Below are 19,869 nucleotides of genomic sequence, written 5' to 3' on the forward strand. Positions count from 1 at the left end.
TCCTTTTGTTCAGTAATAATTGGAGTAATAATCGCAAACTGATATTTTATTGAAATGGTTAATACCTGTAGCAATGTCATGTACTAGTTAAATGGATTGAATAAGGATTTTGGACGTTCTTCTGCTAAAACTCAGCCTAGCCTAGGATAGCCGCTAGGCCTATTATTATATTGCCATTGCCAATGGAAGAAGAGTCCGCACCATGCCAAGGTCTATGCACAGTCAGTATTGTGGTAAGTAAAGAAAAAATAATCTCCTTTCGTCCATAAATGTACGCCTTCCACATATATACGCCTAGCTAGTTACTTATTCTAGCCTAGGTATAATTTTGTAGCTCAGAAGTATCAAGTTTAGTTCAGTCAGTTTGTCAGTCAGTGCAGTGGCAGTGTTTCTGTTGGTAGGCCTATACTGTACTGTTTATAGGCCAGGCCCTAGGCTAAACCCAAGAATTGAGTAAAAAAAAGTGCAACAGGTCAGGTACGGGCGTTGGGACACAAAAGAAAAATCTTTTGCCTACCTAGGCCTAGCCTAGGCTTAGGCCTCTTCCTTAACCTAGCTAGGACCTACAGTACACAGTACCTAGCCTAGCTAAGCCCTAGACTAGGCCTAAGTCCTGCCCAAGGCAGGAAATTTGAAAAAAAAATGCATTTTTTCTTTAAATATCATTTATTTATTGTATTTTGTGTCAACCAAAAATATTGAGACTTGTTTTTTGCACAGTTCAATATACTTCACTCTTTTTCAAAATTAATGCTTGTTAACTGTCAACTGTCTGACCTCAATAATATATAATAATTGGTATTTTAAATTCGACACCCACACAAGTCATGCCCAAAAACATTAATAGCTGGAACTTTTTAATATACTCATATTCTACACATAGGAAGTTTTCAATTATGCTATAATTAAAGTTTGAAATATTTCAAGCATAATTATATTTTTGTTGACCAAAAAATATGGTATAATTAACTGGGGTGTGAATATTTTCCATGGATGTCCATTGACAGTCAAATACTAATAGCATGCGCAAATGTTGGAGAAAAGTTTACTAATAAATAGTAAATAATTATCTATCTTCCAATAGATTGACATTGGCCATGGTTTACTTATAGAAAAGGATCCATGATAGGGAAGAAAAGCAACGCACATGTGGAACATCGGTAGAGAAAGAGCGTTTGGATCCCATCTGAATTACTGCCATAACAGGTAGGTAATTTGTTAAATAAGTTTGTGTTTTACCTTTTAAATGAAGATACTGCAGGCTTATGTACTGTAATAAGGGATTTATATTTCAAAAGATAAATGGTACATCAACATGTAAAGCTTTTTTATTTGGGTTAGACATTGATTTTTTTTTTCTTTAAATTTTAATCTGAATGTTTGCATTGTCACTTTGTAACCAATTAATAAATCAAAAGGGAGCCCGTCTTTATTACCACTTTGTAACCAATTAATAACCATCAAAAGGGAGCCCGTCTTTATTACTGACTTAACCTACACAGTAGCTACATCTTACTGTATATGTTCTCCATAGCACCTGAAGGAAGAAACTTTAATATTAGACAGTTAATGAAGAAAATATTTTGCTACAAGTGGAATACTTATATTAAAATTAAATTTAGATTTTGTACAAGATAACAAATATGAAATAATACTTTTATTGGACCACTACTTTTAAGGTATCTGCATTTTATTCTTTAGAGATTACCATAACTAATTTTAGACATTGCACCGAAATTATTAAAATTCATCCTGCTCTTGTTGGTTGCCCGTTTATGAGTTTTCAATTTAGAAGCCTATAAGGTATTCACATTTTTTGCATTTTTTTTACCCCCAGATTTCACTGATAAGAAGTATCCTGAGGCATCAACCACTCTTTTGAGGCAGTCTCTGTCAAACAGAATAAAGAAAATGAACAAGCCTAAAAATTGGGAATACCATGTATGCATTTTTGTTTTTTAATTTTGTTATTTAACTTTAATTCCAAACTTCGTTCTAGTGATATTAGATTTGTGGCAGTATTTTATTATATTTGATGTTTCAGTGTGTAGGCCGTCTTAAAGTTAGGCTCAGAAAAGATGTTTTTTTTTTTTGTTTTTTTTTATGTTGTAGAACTGATTTTTTTTAAACCCAAAAAGAATATTTGATGAAAAACTTTGAAGCAGTTAATGAGATTCAGATTTTTTAATATTTAAAAACTGGGGGAAAAGAGACATAACCACCCTTTTTCCCCAGTTTTTAAATATTCAAAAATCTGTATCTCTCTCATTAACTGCTTCCAAGTTTTTTTGTCAAATATACTTTGAGGCTTAGAAAGATTAGTTCTACAACATATCAACAGATTTATGTCCTTCAGAGCTTGGCTTTATTAAATAGAAATGCTACTTCCACATCAATAATTATATCTACCCTTGTCATATTTTCTTAAAACATAACATTCGTTTAAATATTTTTGTCTTGCCATATTATTGTATATACATAAAATCAATGTTTTCTTATTTATATGAGTAGCAATTATTTCAGTACTGTATTTTATTTTGTAGCTCTCTGTTTAGTACCTGAGTATATTTTTTCTTTAAAGTTTAAACTTACATAGGGGCCAATCACAATTGTAAACATAGTGTATTAAAAGTGTACTCTTTTTTGTCACCTCAACCCCTTTAAAAAGTGTACATTCATGGAAAATGTTGATTTTGCAATACTGTTCTCTATGGCCTTTTTTTTCAATGGGTACATAGATACATAATTAGGTTTAAATAATCCATATTGGCATGTTATTAAATTTAGAAAACCGATTTCAATCAATATTTTAAGCTTTTGTGAATTCCTTTCATTTAATTTTGTATTTAGTACCAGGCCCTTTCCCCCTTAGCATATTTATACATTTGTTGATAATTATGAATGGTCCATACAGTGCAGGGTTATCTACCTTATGTTTTGGAATTTCTTTTTTGAGTCACATCTATTAAATTCGTGTAAAGTTAAATCTAATACTGTATTGTAATAGTATATAAAAATATATAAAACTTTTTCTTTCATCTACCCTTATCAATATCGCTTACAGTACCTTGATGTTATTTAATATATTTATAATATTTTATATAGGCCTGCAATTTACTGTAAATACAGCTATTATATACCTGTCTCTTATACACATCTAGATGTGTATAAGAGACAGGATTTCATAATGCTAGTAAAATTCAATGCAGTTTATTCTTTTAAGATATTGAATCCAGTTTTTTTTTTCTACTTTTAGATGATGCAATGCAAACATTATTTTAGTTTGGTTGTTTGACCTGTTATATATATATATGTTTAATATGTGTTAAATAAAGATCTTGAGAATGAATACATTTTGTTGGGATTTCTGTACAGTGGGTTCAAACATTTCATGTTTCTTGCCATGAACTACCAAAACACATTTGTACATTACAATCATCTTGTAGGCCTATGATTTTTTATTTTTACACTTTTTTTTTTGATTCGTGAAAACAATTTTTTAGTGATCGAACGATATAAAAAAATTATATCAGCGTTATTTTCAAGAGAAATGCTGTGAATTTCTATGAAAATTAATTTTATCAGCGTTATTTTCTATAGAAATGCTGTTTTTTTATCCTATAGAAAATATAATACATCAGCATTATTTCTATAGAAATTCTGTACATTTCTATAGAGAATAATACAGTTTACCATAGAAAATATATTATATCTGCAATAATTTCTATAGAAATGTTATTTTCCATAGAAATTTATATAGTTTTCTATAGAAAAAATTATATCTGCAATAATTTCTATAGAAATGCTGTTCTTTTCTATAGAACTGAAGTATTGTGAATTTCTATAGAAAATAATAGTTTTCTATAGAAAAGAAATTATAACAGCGTTACTTTCTATAGAAATGCTGTTCTTGTTCTTTTCTATAGAGGTATTGTGAATTTCTATAGAAAATAATAGTTTTCTATAGGAAAGAAATTGTAACAGCGTTACTTTCTATAGATTTGCTGTTATTTTCCATAGAGATTTACAAAGTTTTCTATAGAAAAAATTATATATTTGCAATAATTTCTATAGAAATGCTGTTCTTTTCTATAGAAGTATTGTCAATTTCTACAAATTCGTTTCCTAGTTACGGTTCATTATGCTAATTCTTCGCGCCTGGCTAATCCCACTAGTCTGAACGCCCGGAAAATTTAAGCCGGGCTTAACTCAAGCCTGGCTTATCTCCAAGTGTGAACATAGCCTTAGTTAAATTACAAGTTTCGTACATGTTAAGTGATGATAACTGTACTTTTAAAGACATTGCAGTTATGAATTACAATAGGCCTGTTACACTATAGTTTATTTTACTTTGTATTACCAGTATATGCTTATGAATTTAAAGGTCCTTTGCTTTGTGGCTCTTGCCTTTTGGTTGCAAGTAGGTGTGAGATAATTCTATTAATTTTAAGCAGAGACAATGTCTCAGATTTTAAGATATATATAACTGTCATTTAAAACTATGATTGTGTTATGATTTTTACTTTTATCATTTTAATTATATTTTGCCCCTAGGGCTGCAATTGCCATTAGACCTAACATAACAGCAGCCTACTGTAGCAGACCTACGGCATATAGACTCATCATGGCATACAACAACCTACTGTAGACTTATTAGTCCTTGACGCATCAAAGCAGAAAAAACCAAATAGGCCTACTGCAATGTTAAACCTAAAAACTTGGTGCCTTTAATATGTTATGTTTTTATTTTAATGTTTCAACTGTTTTATCAATTTCATTACTAAAAATTTTTATCTTAATTGTTAATTACTTTGTTATTAGTGTAGGCCTATTATTGTTTCCACCATATTTACTGTATTTGTTGAAAATAATCATATATTTTGGAGATGAAACCTGGGTTACAATTACATGTAATTTCTACATATTGGTAGACTCTAAAATTGATTAAATAAGCCTTTGAAATCACTGAATTTTCAAGATTTTCGGACACTTTCTAGAGATTTTAAGCGACGCCCCAACCACGCCCACTTTTTTCGTCAGAGACATTGCCCTCCCCCCCCCGGGGACCTCATACCACCCCGTCGGGAAAATCCTGGTGCCACCACTGAGATGCATGTTCTCTGTGATATTTACACCATACTATTACTAGGTATAGTAAAATTAAAGAAACCAGCACAAGGCCTAGTAAATTCAATACATAAGTATATCAGTAAATCAATATATAAATCAATTAGGCCTATTATCAATTATTTGTCAAGTGCTGGAAAATTATTGAAACTATTAAACCAACCTGAGGGTTCCAATATGAATTGCATGTCCTGACTCCATAATTCCCGCTACTGGCTTCTTTATTGGGATGATGACTTGAATGTTTCGACGTCTTCATATACTCACAGTCTGCAGTTCTTAATTTTAGGGAAAAAAATAAATAAATATGTGTCCGTCAATGAAAAATGTGAGTGAATGATAAGAATTTAACATTTATTTTTAAAAAAAAACTTATTTCATGGATCAGTAATACTGTAAGACCTTGAATAGATATGCCTCTGTCAATGAAAAATGTGAGTGAATGATAAGAATATAACATTTATAAAAAAAGAACTTATTTCATGGATCGGTAATACTGTAAGATCTTGAGAAGAAGCGGACCCTTAGATGGGCTTCTTACAAAATGGGCTTCTTTTAGAGACTACTTTTGCAAACTAAAGAGAGGCTTCTTTTCAAAACGAATGCTGTAGATGTTGTAAATTCCTACTATACAACATTTTTCGACTACAGAGTTTGAAATTATGTTTAATATTTTTTTTAGTTCTAACTACTTTAGTGACAATAAGATAATATTGATACTCACACGCTATCATAATCGTTATAATAATGAAAGATAATGTCAGTTCAATCTAAGGTAAGTACTATCTCGAAAGGAATACCATACTTTCTTGATTAATAATTTCTTGAGATTGGACTTCTCTTTGAGGTTTTACAATAGGCCTACTATGAGGTTGAAAAGAAATGAACAATAACATACCTACGTATAACACCCGGTGGAACTAAAGTATGTCCAAATCGCATCGCTGCTGATTGAAACACCTGTGTAATACCTGGATGGACGTGCTTCTTATAACCTGGTAAATGTGAAACAAACATAGAGCGCACATTATAGTCCTATTTTTAAGGCTGGGTGGAATTCTTATGAAATAATCATTCATATATTTTATGTATACGAGTAAATTAACTGTCCGATTTGATTTTTAGTTCTTCATTGCTAATGTATCCTACTATGCCTAATAAATATTTATGGACTATTTTTGAAAAAAAAACTGAATACCAAAGGGTAACATGTATCAGTATGTCCAGTATTTCGTGCAGAACCTAAACATTTTACGTGAATGACAAGCTGTATATAGTACCTAAATAGCAATACACATAACGCTGTTTTTCGATAATGGTGGTTGACTATCAAAAGCACAGATTGTTCCAGGTGTATATTGTAGGACGTGAAACTCTAGCGTACTTGCGCGCATCATCTTTAATACTATCTATGAGTAAATTAATTTTAACCTTGAAAATATGTAGCACCAGGTTTTTGCACAGATGTTGCGGTTCATTCATATACAGTAAGAATGAATTTTTTTAAGCAAAAAGCTATAACCAACTTGGTCAAATGCTTTACCGAAGTCTATATTCTGAATACCAATAGGGAAGGGCAACGAAAAGTAGAGGCCCAATTAAACACTAGAGAGCTTTCAATTTGTGTGACAACTCGACGCTAGAACGGAATCACTCATGTGTGACCGTCCTACCTGGCATCCTACATACATACATAGATTTGGCCAAGTGGCGTTTCAGAATCTACTCGACGAGGTGACCTAAACGTTCTTGCATGCGCAGATGACTTTTACTGACGTCATTACGTTCTACGTCCTACTGTTGTCGTGCAATCGAAAGCTCCCTATAAATAGGTAGGTTGTAACTGTATGTGGAGGGGTTAAATAGGGTGGTATCTGTATATTAAAGGAATAAAGTAATAGGACGGTACACACTAGTATATTGAAGGATTACATTCATACGTTGGTACCTGTGCATTGATGTAATAAATGAAAAGTTTGGTACTTACCTGTATATTGAGGTATTTCACGGAGGTTCAAAAAGGCTGGTAACCACTCATACAACACAATGTTCTATTAAACATGATAACTTATATTAGAATAAACTTATTTACTTAAAGATGGTGCCGTTCAATGGCGACACAGCTCTGTTGGCTCTGTTAATTTGTTCTGTGTTTTTGTCTTTTCTTGTGGATGATATTGGTGCAATTATCAGTTATACAAAGATTGAATTGGTAGAGAGACCGTGTCAAATCAACCAATCACTTTACCCGAGTCTTTACTTTCCAATGACTTTTTCAAGCCCGACGATGCCGACAATCAATCGATTTGGGCCCTGAAAAAGCCACAGAAAAGAGGTAGACGCGGCCGTGTCTTAGAGAGGCTTAGGAGGAAATCGTGGAAACCACCATTACCAAGTATCTACTTAGGTAACGCGAGATCTTTAAGAAGAAAATTCTATGAATTAACCTGTTGTCTAAACACCAAACGGGAATTCAGTGACTGTTTTGTTTTTGCATTTTTAGAAACTTAGTTGGATCAAAATGTACCCGACCAGTACATCACACCCCCAGACTTCGGTCTATACAGACAGGATCGCAATCTAAATCTTTTCCCTCTTATTTAAAATTTTGTCAAGATTTGTGTATAGATAAGGTGGTAGTTAAGACTTACCAAAATCAAAACCCCTGTCTGTTAAGACCTTGATACGGAATAGAGATAGGGCTTTTAGATCAAAAGATAAAGAAATGTTCAAAAAAGCAAAATACTAGAAGGGAATAAAGAAACCCAAAATTGAGTATAAAAATAGATTAGATGAACATATATGTTTGGGTGATTCTAAGGAATTGTGAAAGGAGTTAAATAAAATAACTATAAACGAAGTCTAATCTTACTCATTCAAAAGATAATAGGGTCATTCCGTGCCAACTCAACAAATGGGATGACTGGGTACCGTCTCAGATTTTCTCGAAACTCGGATATAATGTGCACCAACATGTCTGACGAACAAACCCAAAATTTGACTTGCCAATTCCAAGTCGTTTAGAAGTTACGCCATTTGAAATTTTAGGGTCATACCCCTTTTTAGCTTTCAATTATGACATATTTGTAAAGTTGCATTTTCAATTAGCCATATCTTAAAATAGAATAAAGATAATTAACTGGAAATTTATATCTAGACTAACCTTTGGCTGTAGAACAGGAATATGACATGACTTTTGGTATACCGGACCCTGTTACGAAAACATTGCTTCATAAAGACCCTAACTTATTTGGTTGCGTAATTTTTCTTCCATTTTTAGACTCCATTAAAATATATATAAAATCACTTTATTGCATAAAAACAATACAGGAAACAAATAAAGAGCCCAGAACAGTGTCCCAAAACTGGGAGCATGCAAGGCTAAATGAGTTGACATACAAAAACATTAAGACACAAAATATACCAATAAATAAAATTATAAAAATAGAGAGAGGCCTATCATCAAATTAAGGGAGACTGCATTCAATTAAATTGTCAGTTCAAAAAGAGTCGGATTAACCCAAGAGAGTTGATCTTTGGCATACTATATAGTAAATGAGGAAACAATTGCAATTTTGGAGATATCGTCTCAAAGTTGTTTAAATAAAATTGAATTATTGCACAATTTGTGGATTTTCTTTAAACGTTTAATATTATCAGGGGAAATGTATCCTCTGGAGCCTACTTCAAAACAGACGAGTTCAACCTCGAAGCCAGCATCTATAATATCAGAAATTAGTGGTGCATATTTGTTACATTTTCTGGAGTGGGCGGCATCGATGCCAGTTTCGAAAGGGAGGGTAAGTTAAAAAATGAGGAGCTTCTTTAGGTTTTTCCAATAAATGCATAAATCTGTATTAAGTTAGTTGGTAAGCATTCAGGGGGAATGGTAGTATAGTGAAAATGCTGGGTGCTGGCTCCGAGGTCGGATAGGACTTCAGGGATACAAGTAGCGTTACAAAAACCTTTCTTAAGAGTCCAAAAATTTAAGGACCCCCCTTGGCAAATTAAAAATAATACTTTTCCAATGATGACATGTGTCTTGGAGGGAAAGCAGTTCAAAGAACCTTCCCTGGACCAGGAGCACCCTAACATGGAGGTCCCAAAAATTTTGTATTTCCTCTCTAAGGTTCTTTTTTTGCGATATTTTTTATCTGATTAAGATTAAGGTTGGGGTCAGAGTTCTGGATGTCTTTCAGTCTAGATTCACAGTCAGTGGCATTTGATTTTTTCCTTGTCCAGTTAATCTCACGCTCAAGACAAGTATTAAGACAGTGGTTAACAGTATCACCTCCTTTAAACCTAGATGAAATATGAGCCACCAAGTGGTATTCCTTATATAGATCAGATACTCGGGGAATGTAGATTCCTTTAGGCATATAAATAAATGATAACGTCCCAGGATGGGGTAGCCCAAACCACTTCTTTAAATATCAGAGAGCGTCGATCTTAACTAGATGAGAAGCACAACTGACTGTAATATGATATTTTAAACTGGGAAGAAAGTATTGCGAGTAAACTCTGATCTTGAACTCGAATCTGATTAAAGGATTGTCTATCTTATTAATGTTTTTCTCGATTAACGTATATAGGTACTGAAGACATCCAGATCTGTGTTATTGAAGGTGATAATAGAGCCTAAAAATTTGTGTGAATCATTCTCAATTGTTGGAATAATATCAGCGCCCAGAGTGTAGTTAATTTTATTTTTGGGTATTTTAATGGAGTCTAAAAATGGAAGAAAAATTACGCAACCAAATAAGTTAGGGTCTTTACGAACCAATATTTTCGTAACGGGGTCCGGTATACCAAAAGCCATGTCATATTCCTGTTCTAAAGCCAAAAGTTAGTCTAGATATAAATTTTTAGTTAATTATCTTTATTCTATTTGAAGATATGGCTAATTGAAAATGCAACTTTACAAATGATGTCATAATTGAGAGCTAAAAAGGGGTATGACCCTAAAATTTCAAATGGCCGTAACTTCTAAACGACTTGGAATTGGCAAGTCAAATTTTGGGTTTGTTCGTCAGACATGTTGGTGCACATTATATCCGAGTTTCAAGAAAATCTGAGATGGTACCCAGCCATGATTTTCTGAAAATTTGTTGAGTTGGCACGGAATGACCCAATAATCTACCCCAGCTATTGAATGATTTTTTCAGTCGTTTTGACACTCCTCTCCCTAATGATGTTGAATATAGTGATTCTTCCGCTGATGACAATCGCTATGAAAATGATTGTCCTTTACTTACTCCTGAAGGGGAAACGTGTAGGGAATTCCGAAGATGCAAGTCAACAAAATCTGCAGGTCCAGATGGTATTAGTCCATCTCTAGTTAAACACTGCTGCCGAGAGATCTCATACATCTTCACACATATTCAATTGTTCCCTCTTACCACAGATCATGATCCACGCTGTTTTAAAGATTTAGTAATAATTCCAATACCGAAACGTTCCCCAATAGTAACTCTTAACGATTACCGACCCATTGCTTTAACCTCTGTTATAATGTAATTTTTTGAACGCATTGTTCTAACGTATTTAAAGTCTGAATGTCCGGTAAATCTGGACCATATCAGTTCAGGTAGACCAAATCCTTTTACAGATGCTGTATCAATTACTCTACATAAGGTCTTAGAGCATCTGGATTGTAATAAAAGATATGCAAGAATTTTATATATTGATTTTAGCTCTGCATTCAACACAATCATACCGCAGAAGTTGTACGCAAAGAAATAGGTTTTGATGTATCTATTTGTTTTTGTATTTTGCTGGGTCTGTAATTTCCTTACTGATCGACCTGAGTTTACCAGAGTGGGTACCCTCACCTCTGATAAAGAATAATTAATACTGGTGTGCCTCAGGGGTGCATCCTTTCACCCTTTCTTTTCACTTTGTTTACATATGATTGTGTAACAATGTTCCACATAGCTAAGTTCACGGATGACACCACCATTGTTGGACTTATCCAACATAATGATGAGTCATATTATCGAAAACAAGTTAAAGACATTGTCGACTGGTGCAGCAGTAACAATCTTTACTTGAGTATATCTAAAACTAAGGAAATGGTTGTAGACTTTCAGAAAGCCATAAATCCAAAATACCTTATATATATTAATGATGTCCCAGTCGACTTTGTTGAGGAATACAAATTCCTTGGTATTTATATATCCAATGATATGAAGTGGCAATGTAACGTGCAGACAATTGTGAAAAGGGCATAGAAAAGAATTTAATTTTTTGCGTTGGCTTAAATCATCTGGAATGCATCCGACTATAATAATGTCATTTTATAGATCAGTAATTTAAAGCATCTTAACATTATCTATAACCATGTAGTACGGGGGCGCTACCGAAAACGATATATGCCCTTAACAGAATCGTCAGGACTGCAACACGCATCATTAGTTTGGCACAAATGCCTCTGGAGACCATTTTCTGTGATCGCCTTCATAAAAAGGCAGAGGCTATTAAGGACGACCAAACCCATCCTGCCTCAAGTCTGTTCCAACTGATGCGCAGCGGTCGACAATTTTGATCATTAAAAGCCAGTAAGGCCAGATTTAGAAATAGCTTCTTCCCTAAAGCAATTAGGGCTCAAATTGTAGGTAAATTGTTACTTGTTGCACTCTGTTTGCGTTTGTTCAGCCTTTTGGCCTGTGTTTTACCAACAGAGCAAAACGAATGTCTATGTTCTCCTGAACAATGACAATAAAATATGATTGAGATTGAGATTATTGAATTGAAACATAATAAATTACAAAAAAAAAAAACAATTAATCATAAAACTTTGATTCTAAAATAACAATACCAGAGCGAGACATAAAATGCGTAATACATTACATATTGATTGAACTTTAACGATACATTGTCCTTTAACGATACATTGTCCTACAAATATAGAAATAAATAAATTAAATTTTAATAGCTTATTTAATTGAATTAAATAAGCAACAGCGGAGGATTTAGAGGGGGCCAGGCTGGCTACGGTTCCCCCTTTTGGAAAGTTCAAAAAAAAAAAAGAAAGAAAGAAATGCAAATTATTGATTGCCCAAAATTCCTCAAGAAAAAAATTTGTGAGGGCATGCCCCCGGACCCCCTAGGGTAGTGTTGTTTTGATAGGTCCCACTTTCTTAACCATCCAGACACAGATTGGAATAAAAATACTTCCGCCGATTTACAGACATTTTACAAAAAAAAATATTTAAATTAATTTTAAGGGTCTTTGCAGTTGTAAAAAATCACTATTTTCAGTTAAAATATGGGATTGAATTTTCAAATTTTAGCTCATGACAGATAGTGCATCTTTGATACAATTTGGAATTTTGCTAATAATAATATGATCCAAAATTCACACGATTTATGAAATTGTGATAATGATACAGATTGTAGTAAATACCATATAACTTGGGTGGCAGATGGAAATATGTGATATAATATAGCTTTTTGGCAAATTAATTTGCAGATAGAAAAGGTATATGAAGCTGATTACTTGGTTGGCATGGAGAAATAAATATGATTACTCACATAGCATTAAATAGCAATAAATATGGCATAACTTACTTGATAAATAGCAATTGTCCATTTCCGCGCTTCATTAAAAATTTTCTCATCATTCCAATTAGGCTCACTTGATTCAAAGAAATTAGCCCAGTGGTTGTGGTAGCGAAACAATAAAATGCCGAAAGTTAGTAAAAATGGGTTCTCATTACCACGTGGATTGCCCAACTCTGACAGAATAAATTAAATATAATTATATATTGCTATAGAAATGTGTATATAAAAGTATAGTATATATGATTTTATTCAATTATTGTAACAATGATATTTAGGTCTACTGTGAATGCATTCCTTTTTAAATGTCTTTTACCTTATCATGAATTGTATATTTTTATATTCTTGATTGTTTTGATTGTATTTTTACCTTGCTGTTGTGTTTAAAATAAAAAATGAATGAATGAATATAGTTATCTACAATTATTTATTTTATTTTATTGTAATTCAACCTGATAAAAACTTACTAAAAAATCGTTCAGCATTTTTTAAAGTATGGTTAGAAGCCTCGACTGGTGGTGGTGGGTTTGCCATTGGGAGTCCTATGTCATTTTCTTGAGGATAGTTACCACGAGAGCTTTTAGTCAGCCTGCCACCTTCAAATTCCCTTAATGCGTCGGCCCATGCCTTTGATGTTCCATAGATTAGTCCTCCGTCTAAAAATGGGGTCACTTCATTTAACTGTTACAAGAATCACAATAATCAACAAAGATTCAAGAAAGATCATCGTGCAAAAAAGCGTTCAAAATAATTATTTATATATTAATACTCTATTGTATTGTATTATAATTCATTAAATAAATATTTTGTATAATGTCAATGCTAATGTCATTATAATCAGGCAATTGCACCCGGAAAAAAGTATTTTTTTAATTATTACCAAATTTAACACTTCATTTACACTTGACTTAGTTTAATCTTCCATTGATATTTAGTTAACTGATTTGGGACAAATGTGTTTGAAAATAACTTGAAAGAATTTTATCTATCTTCATATCAACGATATCATTATTTTTTTTACAAAAATATCAGCATACATAAGAGAGAAATTATTAGGCTGTTACACAGGTAAAGCTACATTGTAGAAATAATCTTTCAAATACAAATGAAGTACAGCCAACTTTAAAACAGAAAAGGAAAGAGCATTTATTGGTAAAAAACAATTATGACCTCATCACTTTCATTTGCACGTAAAGCTCGATTTCCATACAGACGTCACACTATTGGTGACATTCGCAAACAGTTGTCAGCGACTCTCGACACTGATTCCATTGAAATGCTTGTTGATTTTTGTATGGAGGAGGTCTAGGCTAGCGTAGCTAGCCAGCCTACCTGGCTGCCTACCTAGTACTACTACTGTACTACCACCACTGGTTGTCCTACCTAGTTACCTTGTAAACGTTGTTCGAACGCTGTTGCATCATTGAATCCTGGCGACTCCAGATCATCCGTGTCCATAAAGGGCCTACTCTAATTTTTTTTTAATCTGCTGTTGATTTATCATACATTCAACAATATTCTTTAACTGTAGATAACAAATGTTGATCACAATTGGCCATCTTTTTAATTATCGTATTGCCAACGTCCATCTCCTTTCCAAGAAAAGCTAATGGTGTCAACATCCAACACCGCCTGATTGATTGGTGGTCAATAGTTACGATGCGTTGCTGACAAGTCGGGAAGGCTGAACCTGGTTCAACTTTGCTGATTTGAGACGGAGTTACTTGTTACATGTTACTCGGTATTTCTATAGCGCTTATTGCGGTTACAAAGCGCTAACTGCCCTCCACTGTGATCAATATTTCCCTCAACTACATTCCATTCCAACCAAAACCAACAGAGTATGCTTTTTATGCATCAAAGACGAAAGTAAATAAAAGGTAATAGAGGATAAAACAAGATTAAAATGAAGTGCAAAAAGTACCAAACCCAGCCCAACACATAAAAACTCAGATGAACAGATAGGTTTTGAGGCTTGCTTTAAACTGTCTGACAGAGTGAGTCTTTAATGGAAGGAGGCAGGATATTCCATAGTCCAGTTGCTGCAGATGGTGAAGATTCATCGCTATTATGCTTATGAAGGATATTTTCTGACAAGATGTGTTGTGGAGGCAGATCGAGTTGATCGCAAATTTGTACGTTTGTTGATAAATTTTGATGCATTCAATAGGCATACGGTAGAAAGAGATTTGCAGACTATAAGTAGCATTTTGAATTAAATTCTTTGCTGGACTCGTAGCCAATGTAATGGCTACAGAGGCTTCTACTTTCTATAGTGTCCTCAGAACCTGACAATAATTCCATAATACGACAAAACCAGTACTTCAATACTCCATATCTGGACAATAATTATCAAAAAATATACTATGTAGCTTCAAAAGTAATTTTTAATTTATTCAAACAAAATATATTAAAATATATAGCTAAATTTACCTGTTGACGAGGATTATTTGGAGATTTTCCGGTGTTCTCATCATATCGTGTCCTTAAGAAGGGCATGCTAAAATCTTCGGTGACTTTAAATTTATGTCCTTCAGGAATAGGAATGTTGAAATACTCTGGTGGACAACTTGGTCTCTGAGCATCTAAAATTTCCTCTACAACTTGTTGACCTGAAATATATTTTATTTTCAAAGAATTTCATCTTGTTTCATAAGCATAGCAGAAAATTCTCTGTTTTGTTGAACCAATTAATTAGTTGCTTACCTTAGCAATGCCTTAATTCAATCAAAGATTCATTAGTCTGAAGAAAGTGACCAAAGCAGTTGCTAAAACGTTCCTAAGGTAACCAACTTAATTGGTTCAACAAAACAGATAACTTTCTACTATACATTTTATTATTTATTCCAAAGTACTATTATTCTGAATTTTTTATGGAACATCAATTGATTGCAGTTAACATTTAAACTCCCCTCACAACAATATTCACCGTCTCTCAAAGTTGCTCTCATAATCCGCAACTTCTTTATAACTTATAACACAAACAGTGAATTTTCCTTCTGCCTCAAGATAATTCTTTCTGTTTCGGTCACAATCAATTATTGTTTCATTACTATTTATTCTATTTTTTTTTTCATATATTTCATGGTTATAGATTTATTTGTTTGTTTTAATACAATTTTATATAATTTTATTATTATTATTATTATTATTATTATTATTATTATTATTATTATTATTATTATTATTATTGTTTTTATTATTTTTATTATATTATTTTTATTTTTATTATTATTATTATTATTATTATTATTATTATTATTATTATTATTATTATTATTATTATTATTAACATTATTATTGGCTTTTCCCAGCAGATAAAGTTTGTTCTGATTTTTTTTTCTTTTTTCTTGCATATGTTTTTCCTATCTTTTTGCACTGTTTTTTTCTGGCCGTCACTTTGGTCACTTCTCATGCTTACAATTTTTCCGTGCTTTGCCGAAGCATAAGCCATATATATCAAGGATGTGCCTCCTAATATTTAGTGTCAATCTATGATGGGGTGTGCATGTGAGGACCAATTAAAGTGATTTAAGGTCAAACAGTCTACACCAGATATTTCAAAAATCGGTCAGTTGATCTGAATGAAACTTATGGTGGAAAGTTTAATCAAGTTACAAGAAAGAAATGTTCATTCCTGATGATGACATAATTAATGTCAAAATATTGAATCCCGAAACAATGGCGTGCATTTCGATACTTGGAGTATGTATTATACTGTCTTCTCTGAGATTAATCAGTGGACCCTTCGGTTTAAATGCTTATGTGTTAGTGACGATCCAGTAAAGGATGTAAATTTAAGGGTATTTTCAATTTTCGAGGACCCAGACCTAATTATCTCTTTTAAAAATGGGTGTAAATGTAACTTTCTATAATAGTTTGTAAAGGTCCAGTAAAGAAATAACTGAATTTTTGTGATGATCCAGCGTAGGGTGTGAATATGAGGACCATTTAAAGGAAAACGTCCCAGACCAGATATTTCAAACAGGTCAACTGATCCGAACGAAACTTTCGAGAAAGTTTAACCCAAGTTACAAGGAAGATATTATTATGTGTAGGGGACGATCCAGGTTAGGGTGTAAATTTGAGGGTCACTTAAATTGCTTATGTCCCAGTTATAGATGGATAATAATGACACTTTGCAGAATAGTTTTTCACGGAAAAATGAAGAAATGATCCAATTTTGGTGTCGATCCGCAGTAGGGTGTGGATATGAGGACCATTTAAAGATTTTTTGTTGACACCTGGGATTTTCTACATGAATTTGACAGAGTAGTCAACTATAAATCTGTACTGAACATGCAGTGAAAACGGGGTCACTTAGCGAGGCGATATTGCCACTGCACGAGATGGTAATTACTTAAGAAGAGCCTAGCCTAGACAAAGATTAAATTTGTTTACAGTATATAAATTTGCTTTTGCCATTTTGTAAATTTTTTCTTCGCCAAACGGTATTCCAATTCGCCGTTGGCGAATGGCTGGTGTAAGCGTAGTATATACACCCCATTAAGAAATGAACTTTGGCGTAGGTACACTGCATAATGTTGTTGTCTCATATATACATATATATTGATGGCCCGATGTCCATGCATGAGGAGGGGTAAATTTCAACAACAATAACAACAACTCAACATCCCCTAAGCCTGGACAGCTTGGCATAACAGTTGAGTTTTTGGCTCTTCACCTTCAATCTGAAATTTGTAATCTCTTGCTATGGATTTCGCTTCTGTCCTTTTTATTGAGACACCTAATCCACATTGTGTCGACTGTCTCTTATACACATCTTCATCACACTCATCAGCCTCATTCTCATTATCATCACTCTCATCAGCCTCATTCTCATTATCATCACTCTCATTAGCCTCTGTCTCTTATACACATCTAGATGTGTATAAGAGACAGATATATGGTATATAATATATACTTTGTTTACATAGTCATTGCTATAAAAATGAAAAGTGGTAACATACCTCTGACTTCCACAAGGCCTAGCCTAGGACTAGGAAGGAGGCCTGCCCTACGCATGGCCTTTGTAGTAGGTCGAGTGTGAGTGACCGATCTACTCCTCACATGGGGTGTGTTCGGGCGAGAATGGGAAAAATTTACATAGGGTTCTTACTGGTATTGTATCTGCGGGTGGTTAACCGGTTCGAGCAGAACTTGGCTTTTAAAAAAACCAATAACCTCGGATGTAAAACCTAAGGTATTATGCAAATGATAAGTTACAATCAAGTTGCCCTCGTTGCACCACCTACCTGCGTCACCCCATGCTTTAATTACATTCACTTTCACTTTATTCACTTAACTACTACAGTAGAGGGCCTACAAACAAGTGCCGGGAACCAAGGAGACCAAGGCCTGTAATTAGGCTCCCAGACTAATCTAAATTATTTAGATTAAACTTAAGTAAAATAATAATAAAAATAATAATAATAAAAATGAAATAAGGCAAAACAATGCACAGAACAAACAAGCCTAGCCCCAATAACATACTTAGTTATCATTACTATTATTATCAGTATCATTAATATTATTATCATAACATACTTAATTATCATTATTAAAATTATCATTATCATCATCATTATTATTGTGATTATTATTATTATTATTAATTATAATTATTAATTATTATTTACACACAAAAATTATTATTTTAAATGTACTTTGGCGTACGTCCACTGCATAATGTTGTTGTCTCGAAATCAGTAATGAAATTGCCGAAGAAGCTACAACAATAATGCTGTAATAATAAAGCATACATAGCAAACTCCCAATAAATCGCAGATGTGCATTTTGGGCGCAGGCCTATAAACCATGAATAAACTCTCATTCGTTTGACAATTACTACCACTGTTAAACAAATAAGCAATGGTGCCATGATCATGTATGCATATGGCAGACTTATGTAATAAGGTAACAATCTGGATTCTAGGCTAGCCCTCAGTTGAAATAATTTATTTATTTATTTATTTTATTGAGCTTTTCAGTTTTGCTAATAAGAGTATGTTTTGTATAAATATCTAATATAAAAATAACGATAAAAAGAAAAGATCGACTTTTCGACTCCTTCATGGTGTCATTTTCAAGATCAAATAATGAAGTATAGAATATACAGCAACTATAATCAATAGAAAAAAGTTTTGTTTTTGGAAATAACTGTAAAAGAAGCATTGACCATGAACATTGAAACAAACTTTATTTCTGGCGCTTGTTAAAACAATCAAAGGGGACTAAGTGATAAAAAATGCTCCCTGCTGCTATGCGTGCTGCTTTTGCTTAATACAAAAACACTGCAATTTTGCAGCATTGGATTATCAGCAGATATTAGCAGGCGGTCCACATTTAACACTCGTTCAGGCTAGAACAGCAATTGGCAATTTCTGGGTATATCCTGTGTTAGATTCCACAAAAAAGTTGCCCAAACGCACAAATAGAGAATGAAGTTTAGACATTTCCAGTGATAAAATTGACTCCCAATCTTGTTGTGTTAGTCCTGTTGTACCTTGCACATTACTAATATAGACCTAACTCATTAGCCTTAGTTATACTACATGAATCCACGGTTTACCGATTGTACTGGCGGTCCTATCTCATTATAGGTTCACAATACAATATAACACTGAGTATTTGGATTTTGAACGTAATAATACTAAATGTCGCTGTTTTTGTTGAAATACGGAGAGCATAAAAACATATTTTTTCAGATTTTGAAGGTATTAGAATACCTAAATACACCTTCCGCTAATTGAGACTATATATAAAATAATTACATACCAAAAAAAGTCATCATGACAGTTCTATTCAGAAATGATTGATGACCGGTCTCTCCTTTCATAACAGCTTCACTTACTTCTAATGGCGACGGTCTATTGTTTCCTGATGGTTTGTATGAGCCATCTGAGTAGGCAGGAGGAACAAGCCTACGAAGGGGCATATCTGGAATTAAAAGACACTAATGGTAGACATTCTGAAAACAATCGGCAATTGGGCATCAGTCTTCAACTGTTTAGCCAGCTTTTTGTAATGTAATTACACTCTTTATATTTTCATTTTGTATCACTTAAGCCCTCCCTACTACATAACGATTAATTGTGCCTACTTTTTGCTAGTATTTACATGAACCTTGATAATGACCAATGGATAGGTTGAAATAGGTCTGTGCCCATATATCTGTCTGTG

The 19,869-nt window shown here is 33.3% G+C and overlaps 1 protein-coding gene and 1 long non-coding RNA gene across 3 annotated transcripts in view; one reads left to right on the forward strand and one right to left on the reverse strand.

Moving 5' to 3' along the window:
- Positions 1-116: 116 nt before the first annotated feature.
- LOC117119890 lies at positions 117-2,112 on the forward strand. Its single transcript, XR_004447252.1, has 3 exons — positions 117-233; positions 1,085-1,206; positions 1,838-2,112. It is a non-coding gene; the product is annotated as an uncharacterized LOC117119890 (long non-coding RNA).
- Positions 2,113-5,175: 3,063 nt separating this feature from the next.
- The window catches only part of LOC117119837 (dual oxidase-like), a 51,611-nt gene continuing 36,917 nt past the window's right edge, over positions 5,176-19,869 (reverse strand). For both annotated transcript variants that reach the window (XM_033264802.1, XM_033264801.1), the window contains exons 6-12: positions 19,465-19,626; positions 15,121-15,299; positions 13,155-13,368; positions 12,697-12,863; positions 7,115-7,178; positions 6,026-6,122; positions 5,176-5,405 (exon numbers count right to left, since the gene is read on the reverse strand). In XM_033264802.1, the coding sequence (XP_033120693.1) occupies positions 5,243-5,405; positions 6,026-6,122; positions 7,115-7,178; positions 12,697-12,863; positions 13,155-13,368; positions 15,121-15,299; positions 19,465-19,626 (1,046 nt within the window). In that variant the 3' untranslated portion in view covers positions 5,176-5,242. The remainder of the gene's footprint in view (positions 5,406-6,025; positions 6,123-7,114; positions 7,179-12,696; positions 12,864-13,154; positions 13,369-15,120; positions 15,300-19,464; positions 19,627-19,869) is intronic.

The sequence above is a fragment of the Anneissia japonica genome, unplaced genomic scaffold (assembly GCF_011630105.1).
Source record: "Anneissia japonica isolate Jap-2015-1 unplaced genomic scaffold, ASM1163010v1 scaffold724_len3256291_cov202, whole genome shotgun sequence".
In the NCBI taxonomy this organism is placed as follows: Eukaryota; Metazoa; Echinodermata; class Crinoidea; order Comatulida; family Comatulidae; genus Anneissia; species Anneissia japonica.